At 37.1% G+C, this 22,741-nt stretch overlaps 1 protein-coding gene across 1 annotated transcript in view; it reads right to left on the minus strand.

Moving 5' to 3' along the window:
- Positions 1–22,741, minus strand: part of LOC150100151 (integrin alpha-PS1-like) — a 573,942-nt gene that overhangs the window by 297,857 nt on the left and 253,344 nt on the right. Inside the window, exon 15 of the mRNA XM_090402382.1 lies at positions 14,705–14,784. Coding sequence (XP_090258508.1) covers positions 14,705–14,784 — 80 coding nt within the window. The remainder of the gene's footprint in view (positions 1–14,704; positions 14,785–22,741) is intronic.

Raw genomic sequence — 22,741 nt, forward strand, 5'->3', positions numbered from 1 at the left:
TAGTTTATTATATTATATTCAGCATGAAACTCTTTGATTCCAATCTTTGAGTTTCTTATTTGGTTTTAAAACAATATGGGATTTAATATTCCCTTAATTTAAATAATGTTTATATCACCAAAATGAAGCCTATTGGCTCTTTATATTTAAGTAAAGATAATACCATTGTTGTCAACCTAACTCTGGATCCTAGTTCTCACAAGCTTCTCCAACAACTTAACCACAACCTGAGACATAGATAGGCCTATAGTTTGATGCTCGAGTTCGATCACCTCCTTTATGAAGTGGCATGATCTTGCCCTCCTTCCACTCCTTAGGAACTTGACTGAGTGCAAGACTTGTATTAAAAAAAATGTCAAGACAGGTGTCAACTCCCTGGCACATTCCTTCAGAATACGTGGTGATATATTATCAAGTCCCACAGCCTTATTAACATCTAGTTTACTCAACTCCCCATATACCTCTTGTTCACTTACAGTCAGTTTCTCCTCCCCATCATCTACTACTCTCAATCTCTCCATGAATCACATTCACAAGATTGAAAGACCTTTATGATTTGCTCATTAAGTATCTCAACCACACATCCTGAAACAGCTGTCTTCATACCATTTTCTCCTATCAATGTTATCCTTCCATAATCATTCTTTCTTTTGCTGGCTACATATCGAAAGAATTCCTTAGGATTCTTTTTGGCTTCATTAGCTAGCTGCTGTTCATACCTCTCTTTAGCTACCTTCACCAACCAAGTCACCCTCCTTGCTTGGTCTTTGTAGACCTCATGGAACTGGTTATTTCCACTTCTCTTATGCTGCCTCCACAATGCCCTCTTTCTTTGTATCGCATGCTTAATTTCTTTATTCATCCATCTCACACCTACCTTATTTAACCTTATCACCCTTGGAATACACTTAGACATTGCATCTACTAGATAGTTTTTGAAAATCCTCCAAGCTGCATTGATCTCTTTTCCAGCTAACACCTCATTCCATGCTACACCACCTGCAAGTTGTCTCCTGAGCTCTTCATAATCTCCCCCCCCCCCCGTAGTTCCACATATACCCTTTTCTCACAGAGGGTCCTCACACCGCTGGCAACCTTTTGATTTATAACTCCCCCAGCTGAGGTAGTTATAAATCAAAAACTCAAGAAACTCATTTTCTTTACTTCCAGTTGCTATCTCATCATATCCAGTCTATATTGCCATAATTAAAATCGCCTATAATGATCACCTTTTCTTAATTGCTTGACTAATTTGATTATACATTTCATTATCACCACCATCCACATTACCTGGTCTATAACAACATCCAACCAAGTATTTTATACCATTCACCTCTATCTCACACCATACTGCCTCAAAACCACTGGCACTATTTCCCTCTTGCACCTCTATTTTGTATGGACATAACTCTTTCTCTATCATCAATAGCACTCCCTCCATCCCTCCCTTTTTATCCCTTCTATATATATATATATATATATATATATATATATATATATATATATATATATATATATATATATCCCTTCTATAGCACGAAACATATCATGCCCTTCCATCTCTATTCCTGTTAGGATGTCGTCCTCTTCCAACCATGTCTCACTTATTCCGACAATCTTTGGGTGAATAGACGCAATTAATGCAACCATTTCATCTGTCTTGTTTCTTATACTTCTAGCATTTGTATACAAACACAACAGCTCATTTCTGGATCTACAGCTAGTTCCACTGATACCACTCACTCGATGTGATCTCTCCCTGCTCAACTGGGGCTATTTCCCTTTCCGCTTATTCATTTTAAAATCCTTTTCAATTCCAACTGTTTCCTCTTGATCCCAGGTCATCCCATTTCTTTCCTGTCTACACATGCTCTCACCTCCTCTCGGAGCATCCACCTTTCTCACGCTGTGTACCCGTCCACCCTGAGCCTTCCCATTTCCCTGCTCCTCTTGCACACCCATTCCCTCATTTTCTATACTCACACCACTCACTTCCTCATTCATAACCACCTCTTCAATCTCTCTCCTGTCTTACTCTCCTGCTCTTCCACATCACTTTCCACTTGATCTGATTCATTCTCTCTCACTCTAATCACTTCTCAACCGTCCAGCAGCAGTCTCTCCAAGCGACTCACACCATAACCACTCAAATGCAGTCCATCGCTCCCATCGTTCACTTCTTCCTTCAAACTCATTCCACGCATTAATAAAACTGTACTCCAGTCTCCTCACAATTTCAGCCAGCATATCATTCATAATCCTTGCACTCTGCCTCATCTCACCACAGTCATACCTAGGCAACACGCTGACTACCCTTCCTGTCACACTATTCTCTTTTATCCTTCTAAGCAGCCTCCTGACATCCAATCTGACTTGCTCTTTGTCCTCTGTCAAATCATTCGTGCCGATTAAAACCATCAACTCCTTTGCTCCCTCCATCCTCATATCCAATGCCTCAATCACTCTACTCATTTTACCGCCTGGAAAACATACCTTGTGCATCCTATCATCCAGCACACCTTTAATAATGGAGCCGCCATATAACGACATTCGCTCATCTTTCGTGCCATCATGATCAGTTTTAATAGTTTTTACCCAAATTTTCTTAATGTCATCTCTTTCCTCATCCAATCCAATTCAACTTCCGAATTTCGCTTCACATTCTCTCTATAATTCAATCTTTCTAATTTTTTAATTCTCAACACCCTCGTCTCACTTTCACTCTTATTCATCCTTCTGTGCTTCTGTACTTTCGGTCCAACATGCGTCCAACTTCTGCTATCATTCATTCTTTCGATTTTTTCCACTTTCGATTCCTGGATCACGCCATTTCCAGTTTCATTCGTTCTCTCAATTTCGTTTCCTTCCACCACTCTCGCCTCACTTTCATCCTTTTTAACATCCATTATGGTTTTTAAATCACTCGTTTTCTTTTTTACTGATTTTTTATCATTCTTTCACCTCTCTTTCACACCATCCTTTTCTTTCAAACGTGCATTCATTTTCCCCGCGACATTCTCACTACTAACACTTTCTGTCATCAATTTCATATTTGCATTCATCAATTCCTCGTTCAGGTCACACTTCACACACACACCCTCCTTCCATCTGCCCTAAACATCCACAAATCATTTATGTAATCGAAAGAATACATATAACACACCTCACAACAAAACGACTGAAGTCTAAATTAAATTCATGGAATGACAAAGCTACCACCATGTTATTTTCGATGCCGGTTACTACTCTAAGGTATAATAATAAAGAATTCGTAATTAAGTTTAGGCAAATGAAAATCCACCACACTAATAATACTGGTAGCGCACAACTTTTACAGCAGCTCTTATTCAAACAAATACTCACATATACTTAATTATTCCAAGAATACTTATCTCAATCTGGAGCTCTTCTTACACGTCTGCCACGCTTGACTCACGAGCACCCTCTCCACAAATATACAAGATAAACATCAAAAAGGAGGATTTTGAAGGCTAATTAAAAAAGCATAAAAATGGAAAAAAGAGTACCGTAAAAGAAGTCAAAAATGATAAAGATGACATGAAAACTGAAGATAAGAACATCATGAATGTGTCTGGAGTAATTGAAAGACTATTAAATGAAACAAGTAGTGACAAAACAGTAGTAGAAAATTTTCAAGAGGAATGCAAATAGGAGTATATATTAATACTTCAGATAGAAAAAGGCGTCGAAAACTTGAAATGTGGAAAGGCAGTTGGAGTGGATAATATTTCACTAGAAATGCTGAAATATGGAGATTTAGCACTGACTGCTTGTGGAACTTTACATATGAACAACATGTCTTCAAAGTTTTCCAAAATGCTATCTCTTCATTTCCAATCTATACTGCCATATAAACATTTTGCAAGGGCTATGCTGCATGATTCAGAGAACCTAGTCAGAAGCTCAAATTCTAGATGATTGGGATAGAGCTCTCATAATTCCCATCCATAAAAAAAAGGAGGGAATAAAGCTGAATGTGACAATTACAGAGGGATTTCTCTAGTAAGTGTTCCAGGTAAGATTGATGCAAGCATTCTTGAAAAGTGGCTGAGACAAATTGTGGAAGAGAAACTTGGAAAACAACAAGCTGGATTTAGGCCAAATACAAGTTGTCAAGATCACTTTATCACTTTATAACAAATAGTTGAGAAATCATTGGACTATAACAAAGATCTGTACTTAGTTTTGTAGATCTGGAAAAGGCATATGATAGGGTGCCCAGAGAAAAGTATTTCAAAACACTATGTATTGCTTTTCATAATGTTCCATTTACTTCATATATAGTGACAAGGCAGTATCTGACAAAAGCAATGTATGACTGCATACCAAGGGTAAGTGAATAAATAGATTGGGAGTGAAATGGATGAACAGCGAAATCAAGCAAGCTGTGCTGGAAAAGAAAATATTATGGAGGAGGTACAAGACAGTTGGTGGTGATCAGATCCATGAAGAGTATAAAGTGCAGGCTAGAAAGGTGACGGGCATGGTAAAGAAAGAAAAGGTGTATGAGAGCAGATTGGCTCTCATACATCAGACCAAGGTTAACTCAAGGGAATTTTTCCACTACATGACAAGCAAGCAGTAGAATAATCATGGCAGACTAACACTGGTGGATAGTCATGGCAGCAGACTCAAAAGATATAGTGGAACAAGCACTTTATCAGTGTATATCATACTGGTATAAATAATCCAGTACAATATATAGAAGAGAGGCAAGTATTAGGAGAATTGGAAGTGAAAGAAACAGAGGTGTATCAGATGTTGGTTGGGTTAGATGCGAAAAGGATGTGGGAATGGATGATATATCACCACATATTCTTAAGAATTGCGCACCACAGTTGGTTATGCCCTTGATCTAGTTATTTAATGCAAGTCTTGCAGTGGGTAGGATTCCTAAGGAGTGGATAGAAGGCAAAATAGTACCACTCCACATGCATGGTTCTAAGACAGAGGTCTCCAACTATAAGCCAGTCTGTATAACTGCAGTCAGTTGTGGTCAAGGTGTTGGAGATTTTGGTAAAGAATAGAATACAGAACTGGGTTAATGGACATAGCATTCTTTATGATGGTCAGCATGGATTTGTAAAGGGTAGGTCCTGTTTAATAATTTATTTGCATTTTATGATACGGTGATGAGTATGTTAGATAACGGAGAATCATATACAATGATATTCTTCTCATCTTCTTTATACCCTCTTTTACCTTGCGGTGTCGAGGGTCCATTGAACATTGGACTTTGCAAAAGTGTTTGATAGATTACCACATGAAGTTGGTGTACAAGCTGCAGAGGATGGGGATTGAAAGTATATTGGTTAGATGAATCAGAGATTGGCTCTCTGAATGATACCAGCAGGTTGAGTATGATGGAGCAGTGTCTCAAAACAGAAAGGTAACCAGTGGCATGCCCCAGGGTTCTGTTCTTGGGCCCTGCTGTTTAACTTGTTTGTAAACAATATATGATGTGGACTGACTGGGGATTTTCAGTTATTTGCTGATGATGCAAAGTTGAGAAGAATTATAAGTAGTACTGCTGATGCTGAATCCCTTCAGGAAGATTTGAATAGACTTTTTAATTGGACAAAAGAGTGGGGTTGTAAATTTAATATCAATAAGTGCAAGCTGTTGCATTTTGGAGTGCAGAAATGTAAGGCTATGTACTCTATCGATGGTGACATACTGCAGGAAGTTGATGAAATTAGAGATTTGGAAGTGATGGTTGAGAATAGACTGAAGTTTAGAGGGCATATTGCTAGTGTTGCAAAGGTCGCATATCATAGTGCTGCTATGATAAGAAGTACTCTAACATGCAAGGATAAGGAAGTGGTTACGACACTGTATAAGGCACTGATCACACCACACTTGGACTATTCTGCTCAGATCTGGTTACCTGGTTTTCAATGTGATCTGGAGACATTGGAAAGGGTCCAGAGATAAGTGACTAAGATAATATCAGGAGTTTGGAATGCTAGCTATGGAGAGAGGCTGAAGAAATGTGGATTGCAGAGTTTGGTGGATAAGATGAAGAGAAGTGATAGAGACATTTAAGTTAGTGAGAAAATTTTATCAGATTAATCCAGAGGGGTTTATAAAAAGAGTAGAAGGTGAGAGGGAAAGAACTAGAGGTCATTCCTGGAAGTTATGTAAAAGTGTGGTGAAGAAGGGTGTAAGGAGTAGATTTTTGACATGGAGAATTGTCAGTGAATGGAATGCATTACCAGAATGTGTTCTGTTCAAGGAGTTCTAAGGATTTTAAGATTCTATATGATAAATATGTTGTCAGTTGAATGGACCTCCCATGATGAGTCTGTCAACTTCATAGAGGGTGTAATAATAATAATAATAATATTTAAGTTGTAAGGCAGAACACAAGATGATTTGGTGTAAAATAAAATCTTAGAATCTACATGGAATCCATATGGATTGCATTATGAAAAAAAGTAATATTAAATCTGATATTAGAATTAGAGATATCAAACCTAGCTCTCTGCTTTATGCAGATGATGTTGTACTCCTAAACAGAGTACATCATGAAAACAATAAAAAGACCAAAACGATGAAAATAGGCAGGAACATAGAAAACTTCTGCTGAATTCTCGATAGAGAACTATAGAAGTAGTAAAACATTTCTAGAAGTAGTAAAAAAAGTCAGCTATTCAGGCATAGTTTTTGGTGAAGATGGCAAATTAAATATGGAAATAGAAAACAAAGCAAGCAAAGCTGGCATGCTTGGGAGCCAAAATATTAAACTAGATATAAAACATATTGTTTTCAACCAGTTTTAAGATATGGATCTGAAAGTTAGGTTAGAAAGAAAGAACTTGATCAAATATTAGAGACCACAGATATGAGAGTTCTGAAAAAAATTAGGGGCATGTAAAGATGTCGTCTATGGTGGAATCATTCTAAAAATGTAGATATTGGAAAGAGCAGAGCTAATCTAAGGTAGTATGGCTACTTAAATAGAATGGGTCAGGAAAGTTAGCAATACAGGTGTTTGATGCCAAGAAGGAAGGAAATACAGAGAAAGATTAAGGTGTAGGTAGATCGATTCAGTCAGAAGTGTTGTAGAAGTATGAAATATTCATCATCATCATCATCATCAAATTCCTGCCATGTACCCTCAAGGGGTGTACAGGATATGACAGTACTACATGAAAAAATTACATCATTACTAACTTCCTATCTACAATTTTCCTCCAAATCAGTCTGTTACTTGTCAAGACTCCAACATTATCAGATCTTATATTTCTATCGTCTAAGGCACTTTGTACCGTATCAATCCACCTATATCTTGGTCTTCCTCTGGGTCGTTTTCCTGCCAACCTGGCAGAGAACACTTGTTTTGCTAATCTTTCCTCTCCCATTCTATTTAAGTGACCATACCATCTGAGATTAGCTCTGCTAACGCATTCCTGGATGCTGACAATGTCAAGTTCTTTCCTAATATCCTCATTTTTAATATGATATTGCCATTGATGCCATCTGTTCACGCCTCTAATCTTTCTCAGGACTCTCATATCTGCGGTCTCTAGTCTTTGGTCAAGTGTTTTACTTCTGACCCAGCTCTCAGATCCACTGAAGTGCTGACATGTAATAGACTAAATCTGGATGAAAATTGTTGATAGGAAATTAATAAGAATGTGCATTTAATCATGTAGTGCTGTCATAGTAGCTTGAACATTGCTATTCCATCCCATATGCATACTCTGAAATTGATTCAAAAATTACAGAAAAGGCTTAAATTAAAATACAGCAATCCCTGGATTAGTGCGCCTAATACATTCTTTAAAACAGGTGCATTAATCGAAAACGCACCAATCGAATATAATAACCTATGGGAAAAAGTATAATTCGTTCCTCAAATTTCTTTTATGAACCTTAATTTTTTTTATAAAAGAATATAATAAAATATAAATTTTATTATTCTACTTCTTAACAAAGAATTGAGCTAATGTAGTTTGGCAGACATTTTGTTTCTTTTTTTTCATACAACCGACAGTATGGTCCAATTGCCTCTTTTACTCTTCTGCAAATTTTACTGCTTCTCTCTTCATCATTGCTGCTTAAAAACATCGATTGTATGAAAAATATTTTCAAATTGTTTCTGTGAAATCTCTTTTGGCTGACTATCAGTGGTTAAACTTTCTTAATATTCTTCGGGATCTTTCCGCTGTGCATCTAAATTTAGCAGGTCAGAATCACTCAATTCTTCAGAATAAGATTTAATTAACTCTTGGACATTATTATTGAAGGGGAGAAAGAAATGAAGGACATACGAATTGGTCACCAACACATGAAATCACGTGCTTTATAAATAAAATTTCCCAACTGTTATACAAGCAAAATAGTTATTATTATTATTATTCATGACACCTCCAAGGAGTCCGAAGACTCATCGCGGGAGGATACCTACTGTACAACCAGGGTCGGCAGAAGCAGCATGCGGGCGCCGCTACGAAGGGGGGGGGGGGGCTGCTGCCGGGGAACCGTTCATAAGTTCATTTTTAAGAAACATAATTTTTTATCATGAAAACAAAAATTCTTAGAATGATCAATATTAAAATAAATAAGGCTGGATACACCGAATAAAAATTTAAAAAAATTGTATATTGCTGCCTCTTTGATCAGCCGGCTGTTTACAATTTTGCAGCGAGAGCAGGCTAAATGCATGCCTACAGAATGTTGTGTCAACTGCAGTCTATCTAAAGTGAAATGGTGAAAACGGTTTTTATGTGCAGAATCGAATTTTCGTACAAAACATTTGTTGCTAGTTAACCAGTCATGTGGTAGGCATCTCGGTAGGCTACTGACAGTAGCGCAGTGCAAACTATTATTTCGTCTGTGTCGTGTTGTGTAATAATATCTTGTGGGTATAAAATAGAAATGGAATCAAAAATTTAAAAAAAGTTATCTGGTGCACAAAATCGTAAGCGTTAATGCTGCAAAAGAAGCGGATGTTAAGAAACAAACTGGGGCTCTTAATAAATTTGTTAAAATATTCTGATGCAGATTGTAACCAACTCGATACATCAGAAATTAGAGTTGATGAACCGTGCACATCATCCAGTTTTCATGAACGTACTATTGTAACTATTGAACAAGAAAACAAGACACAATTTAAGTGAAAAACAGTTAGGAGAAGATTTAGTTGTAGTTGACCACGAAACTAACACATTGTTAGTCTGTAAATTTAGAAGATCCAGGTGAATGGGGAAATAGTGATGAAAAATTACGAGTTGTTTTAATTGAAATGGGACTTGTTCAAAAGAAAAATATAATATATCCCAGAGATACATATGGTCATAAATTTGGCAATACGTATTATAATAGAAAAATGGAAAACGGTGAGCTCGTGCCAAGAACATGGCTCATTTATTCCGAAGCTTTAAATTATGTTTTTTGCTTTTGTTGCAAACTTTTCGCACCTACCGAATCATCAAGTAGTTTTGTAGAAGGTTATAACGACTGGAGAAATGTAAGTAAACTTTGCATAGACATGAGACTAGTTTAACTCACATCAAAAATTTCTTAAAATGGAAGGAAGTTGATAAAAATTTAAAAACGCCACAATCGCCAGAAGATAAATTTAGAGTGAATGTGTTTTATACACTTCTAGATGTTGCAATGTGTTAGTTAATAGAATGTTTTGAACAACTAAAGACATATGATAATTTAAATTTCTTGTATAGATTACTACAAATTAATAACAAAGATTTACGAAAAAAATTGTGATGATTTAGAGATTCTCTTGAAGGACGGCAGCAATAAAGACGTAAAGGCAGTAGAACTATATGACAAGTCATGTGCTTTCCGGGATATTTTTCGGAAGGATAATTTAAATATTCAAAACCCTTTCGATACTTTTAATTTTATTGTGTCCAATAATTTATCTTTCAATAACTTTTCAGTTGCTTGAAGAATACTATTAACCATACCTGTTAGTGTAGCGAGCAGTGAATGTTCTTTTTCCAAGTTGAAATTGATTAAAACCTACTTAAGAACAAGTATGTCACAAAAAAAGGCTTGTTAGTTTGGCGTCGAAAATGATATATGTGTGGAATTAGACGTTAAGACCATTATTTCTAATTTTATGAATATGAAATCAAAAACCCTAAAATTTTAATTTAAAATAATTTCAAGTATATTTATGTAATTTAATTTATTTTCTGTTATTCTGTAAAGATGTTATTTTTTGAATACTTATATTAAATGTTCTAATTATTTCTGAATTATTTTCTTATTTTCTCATCTATCTCGAGTTTCTTTTATTTTCGTAAAAGATAGTTCCACTTTATAAAAATTATTAAAAATTTTTTAAACTTTAGTTCAAATAAATTTTAACTATAATTAAAATTCATTTTAATTTTGTTAGCGATTCGAGTCGGTGAGAAGGCTATGTATAATCCCTGTATCATTATATTCAACGATTAAAATGAAGTGGCTTTATCAAAATTTGCTTTAACTTTCGAGAATTTTTTGAATATTCTGGTTTTTAACGATTATCCTGCCTAGTCAACACCCCCCGTTCGTTACGTTTAGTGAACCAACGTGTGCCTGTTCTGTCAAAATTTATTTAAGAAATTTGAAATAATTAAAATTCTTATTATCGTAAAAGAACCACACACGCCCGGATTACAGGGATGCTTAGATAGACATTGCATGCAGGCGGCAAAGACCCTAGCGCCGGCTCTGTGTACAACTCTCCGTCTCCACTACTACACAGAATACCAATCACGTACATCAATGCCATCTACTGCCTACAACCACTATCACAAGTATTTTTTGTCTTGTAAATTGCGCGTTCTGAAGGGCCGATTTGTCTGTATATGGGATGAAAAACCCGAGTTTCCGGGAGGAAAACCCTGCTACCTCCGTATGAGATCGGCTAGCTCACCTTCAATTGAAAAAGTCAATATAAAGATTCCGCCCATCATGACGAGAATCGAACTTAGGCCTTTTCTAATAGAAGGGCGCAACGTACCGTCGTTCTTCCAATTGCGCTACGGAGGCACTTGTTACGGAGTTACCACTTTAAAAACTACAATGATCATAAAAGAGAAGTTAATTTTCCGACGTGTAATAATAAACAACTCATCCCAGAAGACAGATTGGATTACCCTATTATCGGAATGGATTCTCCTTTTTGTGACATGCGCAGAAGTTTCGAAAGGTCTCGAATTACTATAGCAGACAACATAAATTTTGGCGCTAAAAATTTGGAACATAGTATACATAGTGTACATGGAAGTTGTGTAGTATGCCATTAAAAATAACTTTGTAAAATGTTTTAAATCAGTAACTAAATTATTTCATTCTAGTGAGTGATTTTTTAAACTAGTTAGCCATAAAAATGTATAAATAGAAAATTCTTAAAATCTGTAACATTTATTTTTAAGATGAATATAGGCGCACTAATCGAATTTGGGTATCGAAAAAAAATGATGCACTAATCGAAAATGGACTAATCGAGGTGGGGGGGGGCACATTAAGCAAGGGATTACTGTATAACAATAATAATTAATTAGTTTTAAAATATTTAAAACAAATAAACTCTAAATGAAAGCGTTTAATTGTTGAATCACTTATGGTTCTGTACAATGGTTGGTTATGCAGCTCAAATTTACAACAGATGGAATAACACAGATTTACTATAATAAATTTAGTTTAATCCTTTATCCAAGTGTGAGCAAACAAAGTTTGCGCCTGAAAGTATCTTCAGGACTGGGTTAAGGTGGTACAACACCAGGGCAACTCGTTGCAAAGGTGGAACAAGATACCAACACTCCTATCTTAGTATCTCCTATAATGCAAAACACATCTCCTTGCGGATATGTCTAATGTTATGCATTAAGGGAAGGGCCACTACCCAGACTAGTTTCGACCTTTATTGGTTTGCTCACACTTGGATAAAGGATTAAACTAAATTTATTATACTCTAAGCAAGTGAAAAATAAACCTTCAACATCTTTCTCTAAATCCAGAGTAAATTATTAAAAAAGGGTGGCACACCAAATGGCAATTCCTATAGGCAGAGATGACCTGCTAATGCTTCTGCCTGATATCTCCATTTGGGCCTGGCTCCCACTGAAGAGACCTGTTTCCAGCCGCCTCGAGAGAAAGCTCGATGTTCCAGCAACAGTTTACGAGAACCGAAAAGAGAGCTCCGATTGAAGTCCTGCTACCAACAGGGTCCTGCCTTGGTAAGATTCCTTGTTCTTTTTGTGGGTTTTCTAGGCCTATACACGGCATTCCGCTACTTTATAGGAATAGACTATCCTTGGAAAGTCTTCTTCCTTTCTTTCTTTAACTAATAATGTCTTCGGTTTTACCGAGGGTAAGAACCCTCGGGTTCGAAATTGATGCTAATATTGAGAAGAGGACGTTTGCGAAGACTATAATTAACTATGTCAGGGCAGACAACATTTCTGGTTTTACCCCTTACGGGGGGGGGGGGGGAAGGTTTCAAGTTGTATGCACTAACGTTGCAACTAGAGAAAAATTACCGAAAGGAGTCGAGTGCCAGGGAAAAGTTTTTCATCCTTTTGTGGTAGGAAATCTTTCCAAAAGTGTAAGAATAGATCGTTTCCCAATTGAATATCTCGAAGAAGACACTGACATCATCACTAAAGTCTTCTCGAAATGGGGAGCCATGCGGGATATAAAAATTGGCACGGATGCTGACTTCCCTCAATGGAAGTCAGGAGAAGTCACTTTTTCTGTCATGATGAAGGCAGAAATTCCGAATTTCGTCAAAATAGGATCGGCCAGGGTAATGGTTAGCTACCCTGGCGTAAAGCGACAATGCTTTAAGTGCGGTGCCCTCACGCATCTCGGGGCTCAGTGCCCGAAAATGAAATGTCGCAACTGCCTTACAACGGGCCATACATTGGAGAAATGCCAGTCGGCCTGCTTAAAATGTGGCAACAAGGACCACAAAGTGGACACCTGTCCAAGCAGAAACCATGCCGAAAGAGTGGGAGGCACTATCACGCCCAACACTCCAACACCAGAAAACAATATCAGTGGCATGGAGCAGAACGACTTCCCAACCCTGAAGACTGCACATGAAAGGGCAGCAACAAAGAATAATACTGCCACATCGCAAATTGAAGCAACAGAGAAACCTACAGCCAAAACTGTAGAAGCAGCCAGGAAAGACTCAAAGCAGGAGGAACCAGCCAATGACCAAACTGTCACCATAGAAAATAAACAGAACCACCAGCAAGAAGGTGGTTGAAGAAACAACAGCAGAAGAAACAGTAGAAATGGAAACTCACAGTGAAGAAACCACACAAAAAAGGCCAGGCAGCCCTGAAGAAGGGAATGTAAAAAAACCAAAACCAGGGAGTCCGGGCGTAGTTGAAACTGGAAAAGTAACAGCAGAACCCACAAAGTACCCTTATGCAAAAGCCAATGCACCGATACTGCATCTGCTAAAAGACTTCCCCGAGGATGCGAAGGTTTTACGAAATGGAATAGAAACATTCGGGGATATCCTACTTATCCTCACAGGGAAAAATGGGCCTAAAGTGGTAAGCGCAGAGTGGAATGATATGTTTGTCGAAGACATAGACGAAATCACTCCAGAACAAATCGAAGAATTTATTGATGCAAAGGATGACGTGGGAGCAGCATTGTACAGAGGCCTAGGAATGCTAAACTACTCCCACGGAGATAAGTTATATGATCACATCCTTAGTACCCACAACAATAGAAAGCAGGAGGATTCAAGCCCTGCCTAACACGCTGACAAGTCAGTCGACTTGTTGCATACAGCTGCCGAAGGGAGAAAAAAAAAAAAAAGGTCCTTTTTTTTTGTTCTCTTTCAAATTAGAATTTTTGTTTTGAAAAGGTCTTTTCCACACAGGAGGGGGTACCCTGAGAACCTGGGCTGCGAAGGCCTACATCGAGGCGGTGCAGCTCCTTGTGGGCTGCATCACCCAGGCCAGGCTCTTCCCCTGTTCTTCTGATCATTCAGTTTGAAATTCCGAAATTCACCTAGTTTCTTATTTCTTTGGTTCTGTCTTACAAATTGTTATATGTACGTTTTAATGTTATCTACCAGTTTCCTTTTTCATGTGTTGCTTCTTTCATTTGTTTTTCCCTGCTTTCCTCGGGCAGTCATCTGAAGAGGTGACTGACCGAGGAAAGCTGAAAAGAACGGATGGAGGGAGATAATGTCGGAGATCTACTTGGTGCGGGCATTTAAGTCAGGCCAAGTAGATCGACTGAGGCCTCTTTTAACTATCTACTACTATCCACTCTATCTTTCTCCTCCTCTCTCACTATCAGGCTGACTCTCAGCACAACTTTTATTAAATCTAAAGAGGCCAGTGATGAAAGGCATGAACTCCCATTCGACTTCAATAAAGGTCGAAACTAGTCTGGGTAGTGGCCCTTCCCTTAATGCATAACATTAGACATATCTGCAAGGAGATGTGTTTTGCATTATAGGAGATACTAAGATAGGAGTGTTGGTATCTTGCTCCACCTTTGCAACGAGTTGCCCTGGTGTTGTACCACCTTAACCCAGTCCTGAAGATACTTTCAGGCGCAAACTTTGTTTGCTCACACTTGGATAAAGAATTAAACTAAATTTATTATAATCTAAGCAAGTGAAAAATAAACCTTCAACAGATTTACTAAATATGAAATTATTTCAGATGTGAGGTACAAAAATTACCTGGGCAAGTTAAGTTCTGCATTAACATGAAGATCACTTTCACATATATCATCTTTTCCACAATGCTTCAAGAATTTGGCCTAGATGTCAGAAATACATAATTTAGTCACTACTAAATAAAGTATATCAGATGATCTAATTTAATAACTATAAAAGTAATTGAGGGAAACCTTCATATACTTCACATAAGAATACAATGTTTAATATAAATAATAATATAAAGGAGCTTCCATAGTTCAATCACTTTTAACAATGCCCTTTGGTCAGAAAGACCTGGGTTGAAATCATGTCTAAGATGCAAAGAAGCTTCTTGAGATCTTTTCAAGTTAAGGAGAGTTAGATAGTCTCATACCAAGGTGGCAGGACTTCTTTTCCTTCCAGAAACTTAGGTTTTTCAACCCATAAAACATGCAAACTAACAAGAACACCCACAATCGACATCCACAATACATTATGAAGATAGCATTAAACAACCCCCATCAAAGCAGTAATTAGGTTCAAAACAAAATAATTTACTCCGTTCACCCTAACAGGGCATTGGGCCTAACATGCAAGGGGAAATGGGAATAATATACAGCTGAACCATTTGGAAGTTATTTTAAATAGCAGTCCCAAAATCTATAAAAAAGCTATAATGCACTAAAATCTATAATCAGGTACGGTTATAGCTGAGCTTTCCCCTCCAATCCAGATGCCATGAATTAAATTCACACAACGTGCATGGATGTCAGTACATGTCTTTAGGAAGTAGACATTTTTTTGTCATATGGTGTAAGATCTCTACAATGCTTACTGGAGACATTTAGTTGACATGGGAACAGTTCCTGATAACAGAGAAGAATACAATACTGATGTAAAATAAGTCTACAACCTTTTTGCAGGTGGGATTCAAGTTAAAAAAAAAAAAACTTATTAAGGAACTTTAAATGATACATCCTTCTTTAGTTGATGAGTTTATATGGCTATAGGCTAGTCTTTGTTAGAGAGTGGGAGGGCAGCTATTTCAAAAAACAGAGATGGATGGAATGAAAGGATAGGATGGGAAGTTGGTTCAGTAAGTTTGAAACTGGACAGCAAATAAATGTTGATCAGCAGCTATTAATGTTCTTACAGTCTTAAGATAAAGTGGTGAGTGCTTTAGTTCATGCTTACACGGTGATTAGAATACATTTTATGAAAATTATGGAAACAACTACCATGTTAGAGTAAAACTTTAGTTTAATATAAAACAAAATATACACTCGATGTTTCGCCCTTCACATTAAGTTCATCTTCTGGAGTATACATACATACATACATATACATATATATATATATATATACAAAGGAACAAGCTGCACTGCAATCTACATGGCATGCTAACTGGACGTATAATTCCCTATCCAAAAAAATGAACATAAATGACACATTAAATATAATAATTTTGGTGAAGCAGGCCTCTCAGATCACACTCTTAACACCCTACATTGAATTGATTGGAAAAGTACTTGTTCTTTACATCATACAAAAACTTGATATGAATGGAAATTTAAAGAGCCTGTGAAATTTTGATCAACCACCCTAATCTTATAATAATAAAGGTAACTTAAAAATCCAAAGAATTTGGATGGCACACATTCAGCCCACTTAGTTTCCAACAAACCCTGACTTTAGGACTCTAAGCAATTTTTTCATCTTTCATTGGTCACAGTCTATAATACCAGTTGTTGCAATTTATATGTATACTTAACTGGTAATTAGTTTACAGAATTAACAACGCATATAAAGTATATTAATTAAAGGTAACTTTAATGAATAACTTCTATATTTTGGCAAAGTCACATTGCCATCTTCAGGAACATAAAGATATGGTATGTGCACGCAGGCACTAACACAAAGCAAATGAGGAAGAAAGCAAGAAACTAATATTGTTCCTAAAGTCCTAATGGTGCCCTCTTGCGGGCTAATTTATGAGTCTTGGAAGTTGGGCTGAAGTTCTCATAATGTAAGTCTCCCAAATTTGGGGTAGTTTCATGCACCCAAATTTGTTGAGGTTAGGAACGTTTTTTTAGAGCTGCTGAAGATTCTTTGAATAATCTTTCGTATTTAAACTTGCTGCGATGAATTATTTCTACAAACAGATAGAGGGGACAGCCATGGGTTCACCACTTTCCCCACCCTTGGCCAATTTCTTTATGGAGACATTTGAAGAGAAAGCCTTAAACTCCGCCCCACAAAAACCCACTATTTGGCTTCGTTATGTGGATGATGTGTTTGCTATTTGGCCACATGGCTCAGACACACTCCACTCCTTCCTAACACACTTAAACAACCAACACCCCAGAGTCCAGTTCACCTTAGAAAAAGAGGAAAACAACACCCTCCCCTTCCTAGACACTTTAATCACCCGCCAGCTTGATGGATCTTTGGTTTTCTCTGTTTACAGAAAACCCACCCATACTGGCAGATACATTCACCAGCAATCCCCCCCCCCCTCACAACAATATGGGGTTATAAAAACACTATATAACAGAGCAAAATTAATCTGCTCAGATGACAAGGCCCTGACTACTGAACTAAACCACATCCTCAACACTTTCTTAGCCAATGGCTATGACCCCAAAAAAATCCAAAAAATACTAAAACCTGTAAACCACAACCCCCCTCCCCCCCTCCACAATAAAGATTACACCAAGTCTATCACCATCCCCTACATCCAGGGCACCTCTGAGAAAATAACCAATATCCTCAAAAAATGACCTTACTTCCTGTTACAAACCATATAAAAAGTTGGGATCCCTTATCCACTCTACCAAAGACCAACCACTTCCCCTAGACCTACCTACCTGGTGTATACCAGGTCTCTTGCAGCTGCAAATTGTCCTACTTTGGCCAAACAGGCAGAACAACAAATATCAGGATTTCAGAACACAAAGACTACATCCGGTTTCACCAGTACAGCCGCTCTGGGCTGGCAGACCATGCCTTAGATACCCACCATAAAATTCGTTGGAAGAAAACAAAAATAATTCATCGCAGCAAGTTTAAATACGAAAGATTATTCAAAGAATCTTCAGCAGCTCTAAAAAACGTTCCTAATCTCAACAAATTTGGGTGCATGAAACTACCCCAAATTTGGGAGACTTACATTATGAGAACATCAGCCCAACTGCCAAGACTACCAAATTAGCCCGCAAGAGGACACCATTAGGACTTTAGGAACAATATTAGTTTCTTGCTTTCTTCCTCATTTGCTTTGTGTTAGTGCCTGCGTGCACATACCATATCTTTATGTTCCTGAAGATGGCAATGTGACTTTGCCGAAATATAGAAGTTATTCATTAAAGTTACCTTTAATTAATATACTTTATATGCATTGTTAATTCCGTAAACTAATTACCAGTTATCTAACCAACGTATAAGCCTTGCTACTATATGTATACTTATATGGGTGATTTTATTTTTATTTATTTATTATTTTTCTATATGACTATGTTACTCTCCAGCTTAAGTTAACTTTGTAACCTAATAGATAACAGGACTCTAGCTTTGATGTAAGGTTGTTTTTTTTTAACATCAGAGGATAGGCAAATAGTTTTAACGAATGATCAGTAACTTTAGCATGCCATGTAGATTGTAGTGCAGCTTGTTTCTTTGTATATATACGTATACTCCAGAAGATTACCTTAATCTGAAGGTTGAAACGTCGAGTGTATATTTTGGTTTATATTAAACTAAAGTTTTGTTCTAACACGGTAGTTGTATCCATAATTTTCATAAAATGTATAAAGTGGAGAGGTGATGGTAGCCAGTTCAACAGTACGTTTTATCAGAATAAGATACTGATCAAAGACAAAGACCAGAAATATAGTTCTACAGAAAATTTGCTGACAAATTTAATATAAAATAATAGAAAGGAACCTGCCATTGTTAGCCTTCACCACTGTATGAGCAGAGCTAATCTAAGGTCGCTCAAACCGAATATAAAAACAGGTCTTTCATGCAAAGAAGAAAAAAAAAAAGACCATCAACATTTAAGAAGTGGATTCTTGCCATGAGTAGTGTCTTCAAAACCAAAATTTACGATCTGACAATATTGGAGATTTGATAAATAAATTAATTTGGAAGAGAACTAATTACGGTATTAGAGAAAACAGGTGGATGGGAATATGATGCTCCGTGTAGAAGGGGTGAAGAAGTACTGATTTGTAAAAGATGAAGCATATCTGTAATTTGCATTCTTCTTCAAGATTTATGCTTAATCCCCTCATTCATTCATTTTTCACATAACCTTACTCAGTCTTTTTGAACTTTGGAATACATTCAAACATTGATGTTGTTATGCATTTCTTTGTGGTTCCCAAGCAGCATTTATTTCCTTATGCTCAACTCCTCATTCCATGCTACAGCTTAAAGCTATCTCCTAAGCTTGTCATAATCACCAGCCTCATATTATATATCTTCCACATATATCCTTTTCTCACAGAAGCCATCATATGGCTAGCCACAACCGGTGTGATCACTCTCACAAACTGGAGGGAATTACGAAACTCCACTCACAATTACATCCTCTGATGAAATGATCAAATACAAAACTCTCGATTCTCACATGCCCTCCTTTACATATTACCTGAGATAGTTGTCTCTCAAGAACTCAAGAAATTCATTTTCCTTATGCTGTGAGGACATCATGTTGGAGGATTAATGAATTGTATACAGCATTCAGAAAGGATTAAAACAGAATTTAATACTTCCTATATTTTGTCTCAGTCACTGAGACATCTTCAGGAATTACAAAAAAACTAATGTAACATATACACAAATACCACACAATACTAAGCCCGACCACATGGGTGACACTAAAGTCCTATCTAGGTGGAGCCCTCTACAGGCAGTTGTAGGTGGCCTGGAATGTAAGGTGGGATCTCTGATGATAAGTGTTTCCCAAAGCTTAATGCAACCGTATTTATTAAGATTTGGTTGATTTCTGAGAGTTGCTGCTGATTCCAAGCAGCTCTCAGAAATCAACCAAATCTTAATAAATATGGTTGCATTAAGCTTCCTAAGATTTGGGAAACACTTATCAGAGCTCCCTCCTTACATTCCAGGCAACCTACAACCGCCCTTAGAGGGCGCTCCACCTAGATAGGACTTCAGTGTCACCCATGCGGTTGGGCTTAGTATTGTGTGGTATTTGTGTATATGTTACATTAGTTTTTTTGTAATCCCTGAACATGTCTCCGTGACTGAGATGAAATATAGGAAGTATTAAATTCTATTTTAATCCTTTCTGAGTGCTGTATACAATCCATTAAGCCTCCAACATGATTTTCCTTATTCCCAAATGCAATCTCTTCATTCCAATCTATGCCACCTTAATTAAAATCACCCATGATAATCATCCTTTCCTTTCCATGTTCACTAATTGCTTATAAATTTCTTCATCACCACCTTCCATATTCCTTGGCCTATAGCAACATCCAACTAAATATCTCTTCCTGTCAACCCTCCACCTCAGACCACATTGCCACTATTTCCCTCTTTCATGTCTTGTTTATGTGGACATAATTCCTCTGCTATTATCAGCAACACTCCCCCTTCCCTTCTTGTCCTTTCTATCCTTGTGAAAAACATTGTACCATCAATTTCTATTCCCGTTACGATATTATCTTCATTCAACCATGTTTAATTGAAGATGATATTTTGGGTGAATAAACTCAATCAGTGAAGCAATTTCATCACCATTATTTCTAATACTCCTAGCATTTGTAAATAAACACAACAGTTCACTTTTAAATATATAACTAGTGCTACCCAATCCATCTGTTGGTTGTGATTTTCCCACCACACCTGCCCAATCACCTTTATTACCACTTACCACATATCTGTTCAGGCTCAACTACCCCACTTGCATCCCAATCTATTCCATTTCCATGCTGGTCAACACCCATACATACACTCTCCCTATGCCATGTCTCCTTCTCCACCCAGGCTCCCCACACCCATTTCCTCTTGCATTCCCATTCTCTCCTTTCTCATTCTACTATTGTTTCCATTGCCAAGCACTTCAGTCTCTTCAATATCACTCAGCTGAGCTATTATTTCATATCTCTTGCTTTCATATCACACTGCACTTCCATCTAAGAAGTTTCTCCAGTTCACTCACTCCAAAGCCATTCAGATGCAATCTGCAACATCTGTACAGTTCCATTCTTCCATGAAATACATGTTATACATCCATAAACTGTACTCCCTTCTTGTGACACAGCTCTGCCAGTATACCATTCTGGCTCTCCATATCAACTCATCATTGTCATACCTCGGCAACACACTGACAACCTCTTCCACCACACTATTATCTTTCAATCTCCTCAATAACTTCTGATATCTGCCCTTGCATTCTCCTTATATTCACTTACATCATTTGTCACTACAACCACCACTAATTCTCTTGCTTGTTTCCTCCTCATGTCCAAAGCATGAATTATCGTGCTCATTCTCCCTCCTAGATAGCAGACCTTATGAATTCTCTAATTAACCAATCCTCTAACAATGGAATCTCCATACACTGCTATTCTGGAATCACTCATCACCTCTTTTACCCTTTTTTCTTTCATGCTATTCTTTTGCACACTTTCATTTGTTTTCACTAAATCACTAATATTACTTCACATATTCCTCATTTCATTTTGAATAACTCTTTCTTCAAATCTTGCATTCCGGCAATTTCACTCTCCGTTGCTTCCTTAGTCTTGCTTCCTCTCATTCTGCTGCACTTTACTTTCTTTTCCTCATTCATACTTCCTATCTTTCCCTTATCACTTACTTCTGCATTTTCATTCTTGCATTCTTTCACTCTCTCAGTCTCACTAGAGAGAGACTGAGAGAGTGAAATTTTCTCTCTGTTTCTTTTTTTTTTGTCAGAACACACTTCAAAAAGCAGACCACTCTTCCATTTCTAGATACACTTGTCACACATCTTCCTTCTGGCAGTCTTTCCTTCACTGCTTACCAGAAACCGACACGTACTGGCCAATATATACACATAAACTCCTACTACCACCCAACACAAAAATTAGGTGTCATTAATACTCTAAAAAACAGGGCTTTGAAGATTTGCTTCAATGAATAAGTGCTTAAAGACGAATTTAAAGTAGTTATCAGCAATACTTTCCTAAAAAATGGTTACAGACAAAACACTATCAACAAAATTCTCTACAAGACCTCACTAAAGAACAAAGATGAACAAAGACTAAAATAAAACTATAACCATTCCTTACATTAAAGGGACATCAGTTAAAAATAAACAGAATACTACAGAAATACAACCTTAAAGCCAACTTTTAACCTCCTGCAAAATTAAAAAGCTTTCTCAACTCATCGCAAAATTAAAAAGCTTACTCAAAGACCCACTTCCTCCACTGGCCCACCCTGGAGTATACCGTATTTATTGCACCTGTAATCTACCACATATAGGGGAAACAGGATACACAATTCCTACCAGAAAAAGCAACATAAACAACACATTCAAAATAATAACTATGGCGAAGCTGGCCTTTCTGATCATGTCCTGAACACTTGACACAGAATCGACTGGGAAAAGCACCAGTTGTTTACATCACACCAAAACATGTATGAACTTATGTTCATACATGTTCATACATTTAAGGACTCCTGAGAGATTCTTATCAACCACCCTAATCTTAACAATAATGATGGTCTAAAAATCCCGAGGATATGGAAGGCACATATTCTACCCACAGAACCTTTCTCCCTAAGAGTTAGCTATAAACAGGACGGTAGATAATCCAGAATCTTAAATCTAATATAATAATTATCATATTAGACATGTTAAATTAGGACATCATTGTTACTGTAAGAATACTATCTATATGAAAGAATGTTTCTCTAAAGTTATCTTAAATAGAATATAGCTTGATGTAGATCCTAAATAATTAATTAATTTTTTAATTTTATTTGTATATTTTCACTAGAGGTCATGCCAGTAGAATAACTGTTGATCAAATCATATTCTCTTTAGCATACTGTGTAAAATGT

This window comes from Typopeltis vanoorti, chromosome 13 (assembly GCF_054136105.1).
Source record: "Typopeltis vanoorti isolate ZY-2024b chromosome 13, IOZ_Tvanoo_1.0, whole genome shotgun sequence".
In the NCBI taxonomy this organism is placed as follows: Eukaryota; Metazoa; Arthropoda; class Arachnida; order Uropygi; family Thelyphonidae; genus Typopeltis; species Typopeltis vanoorti.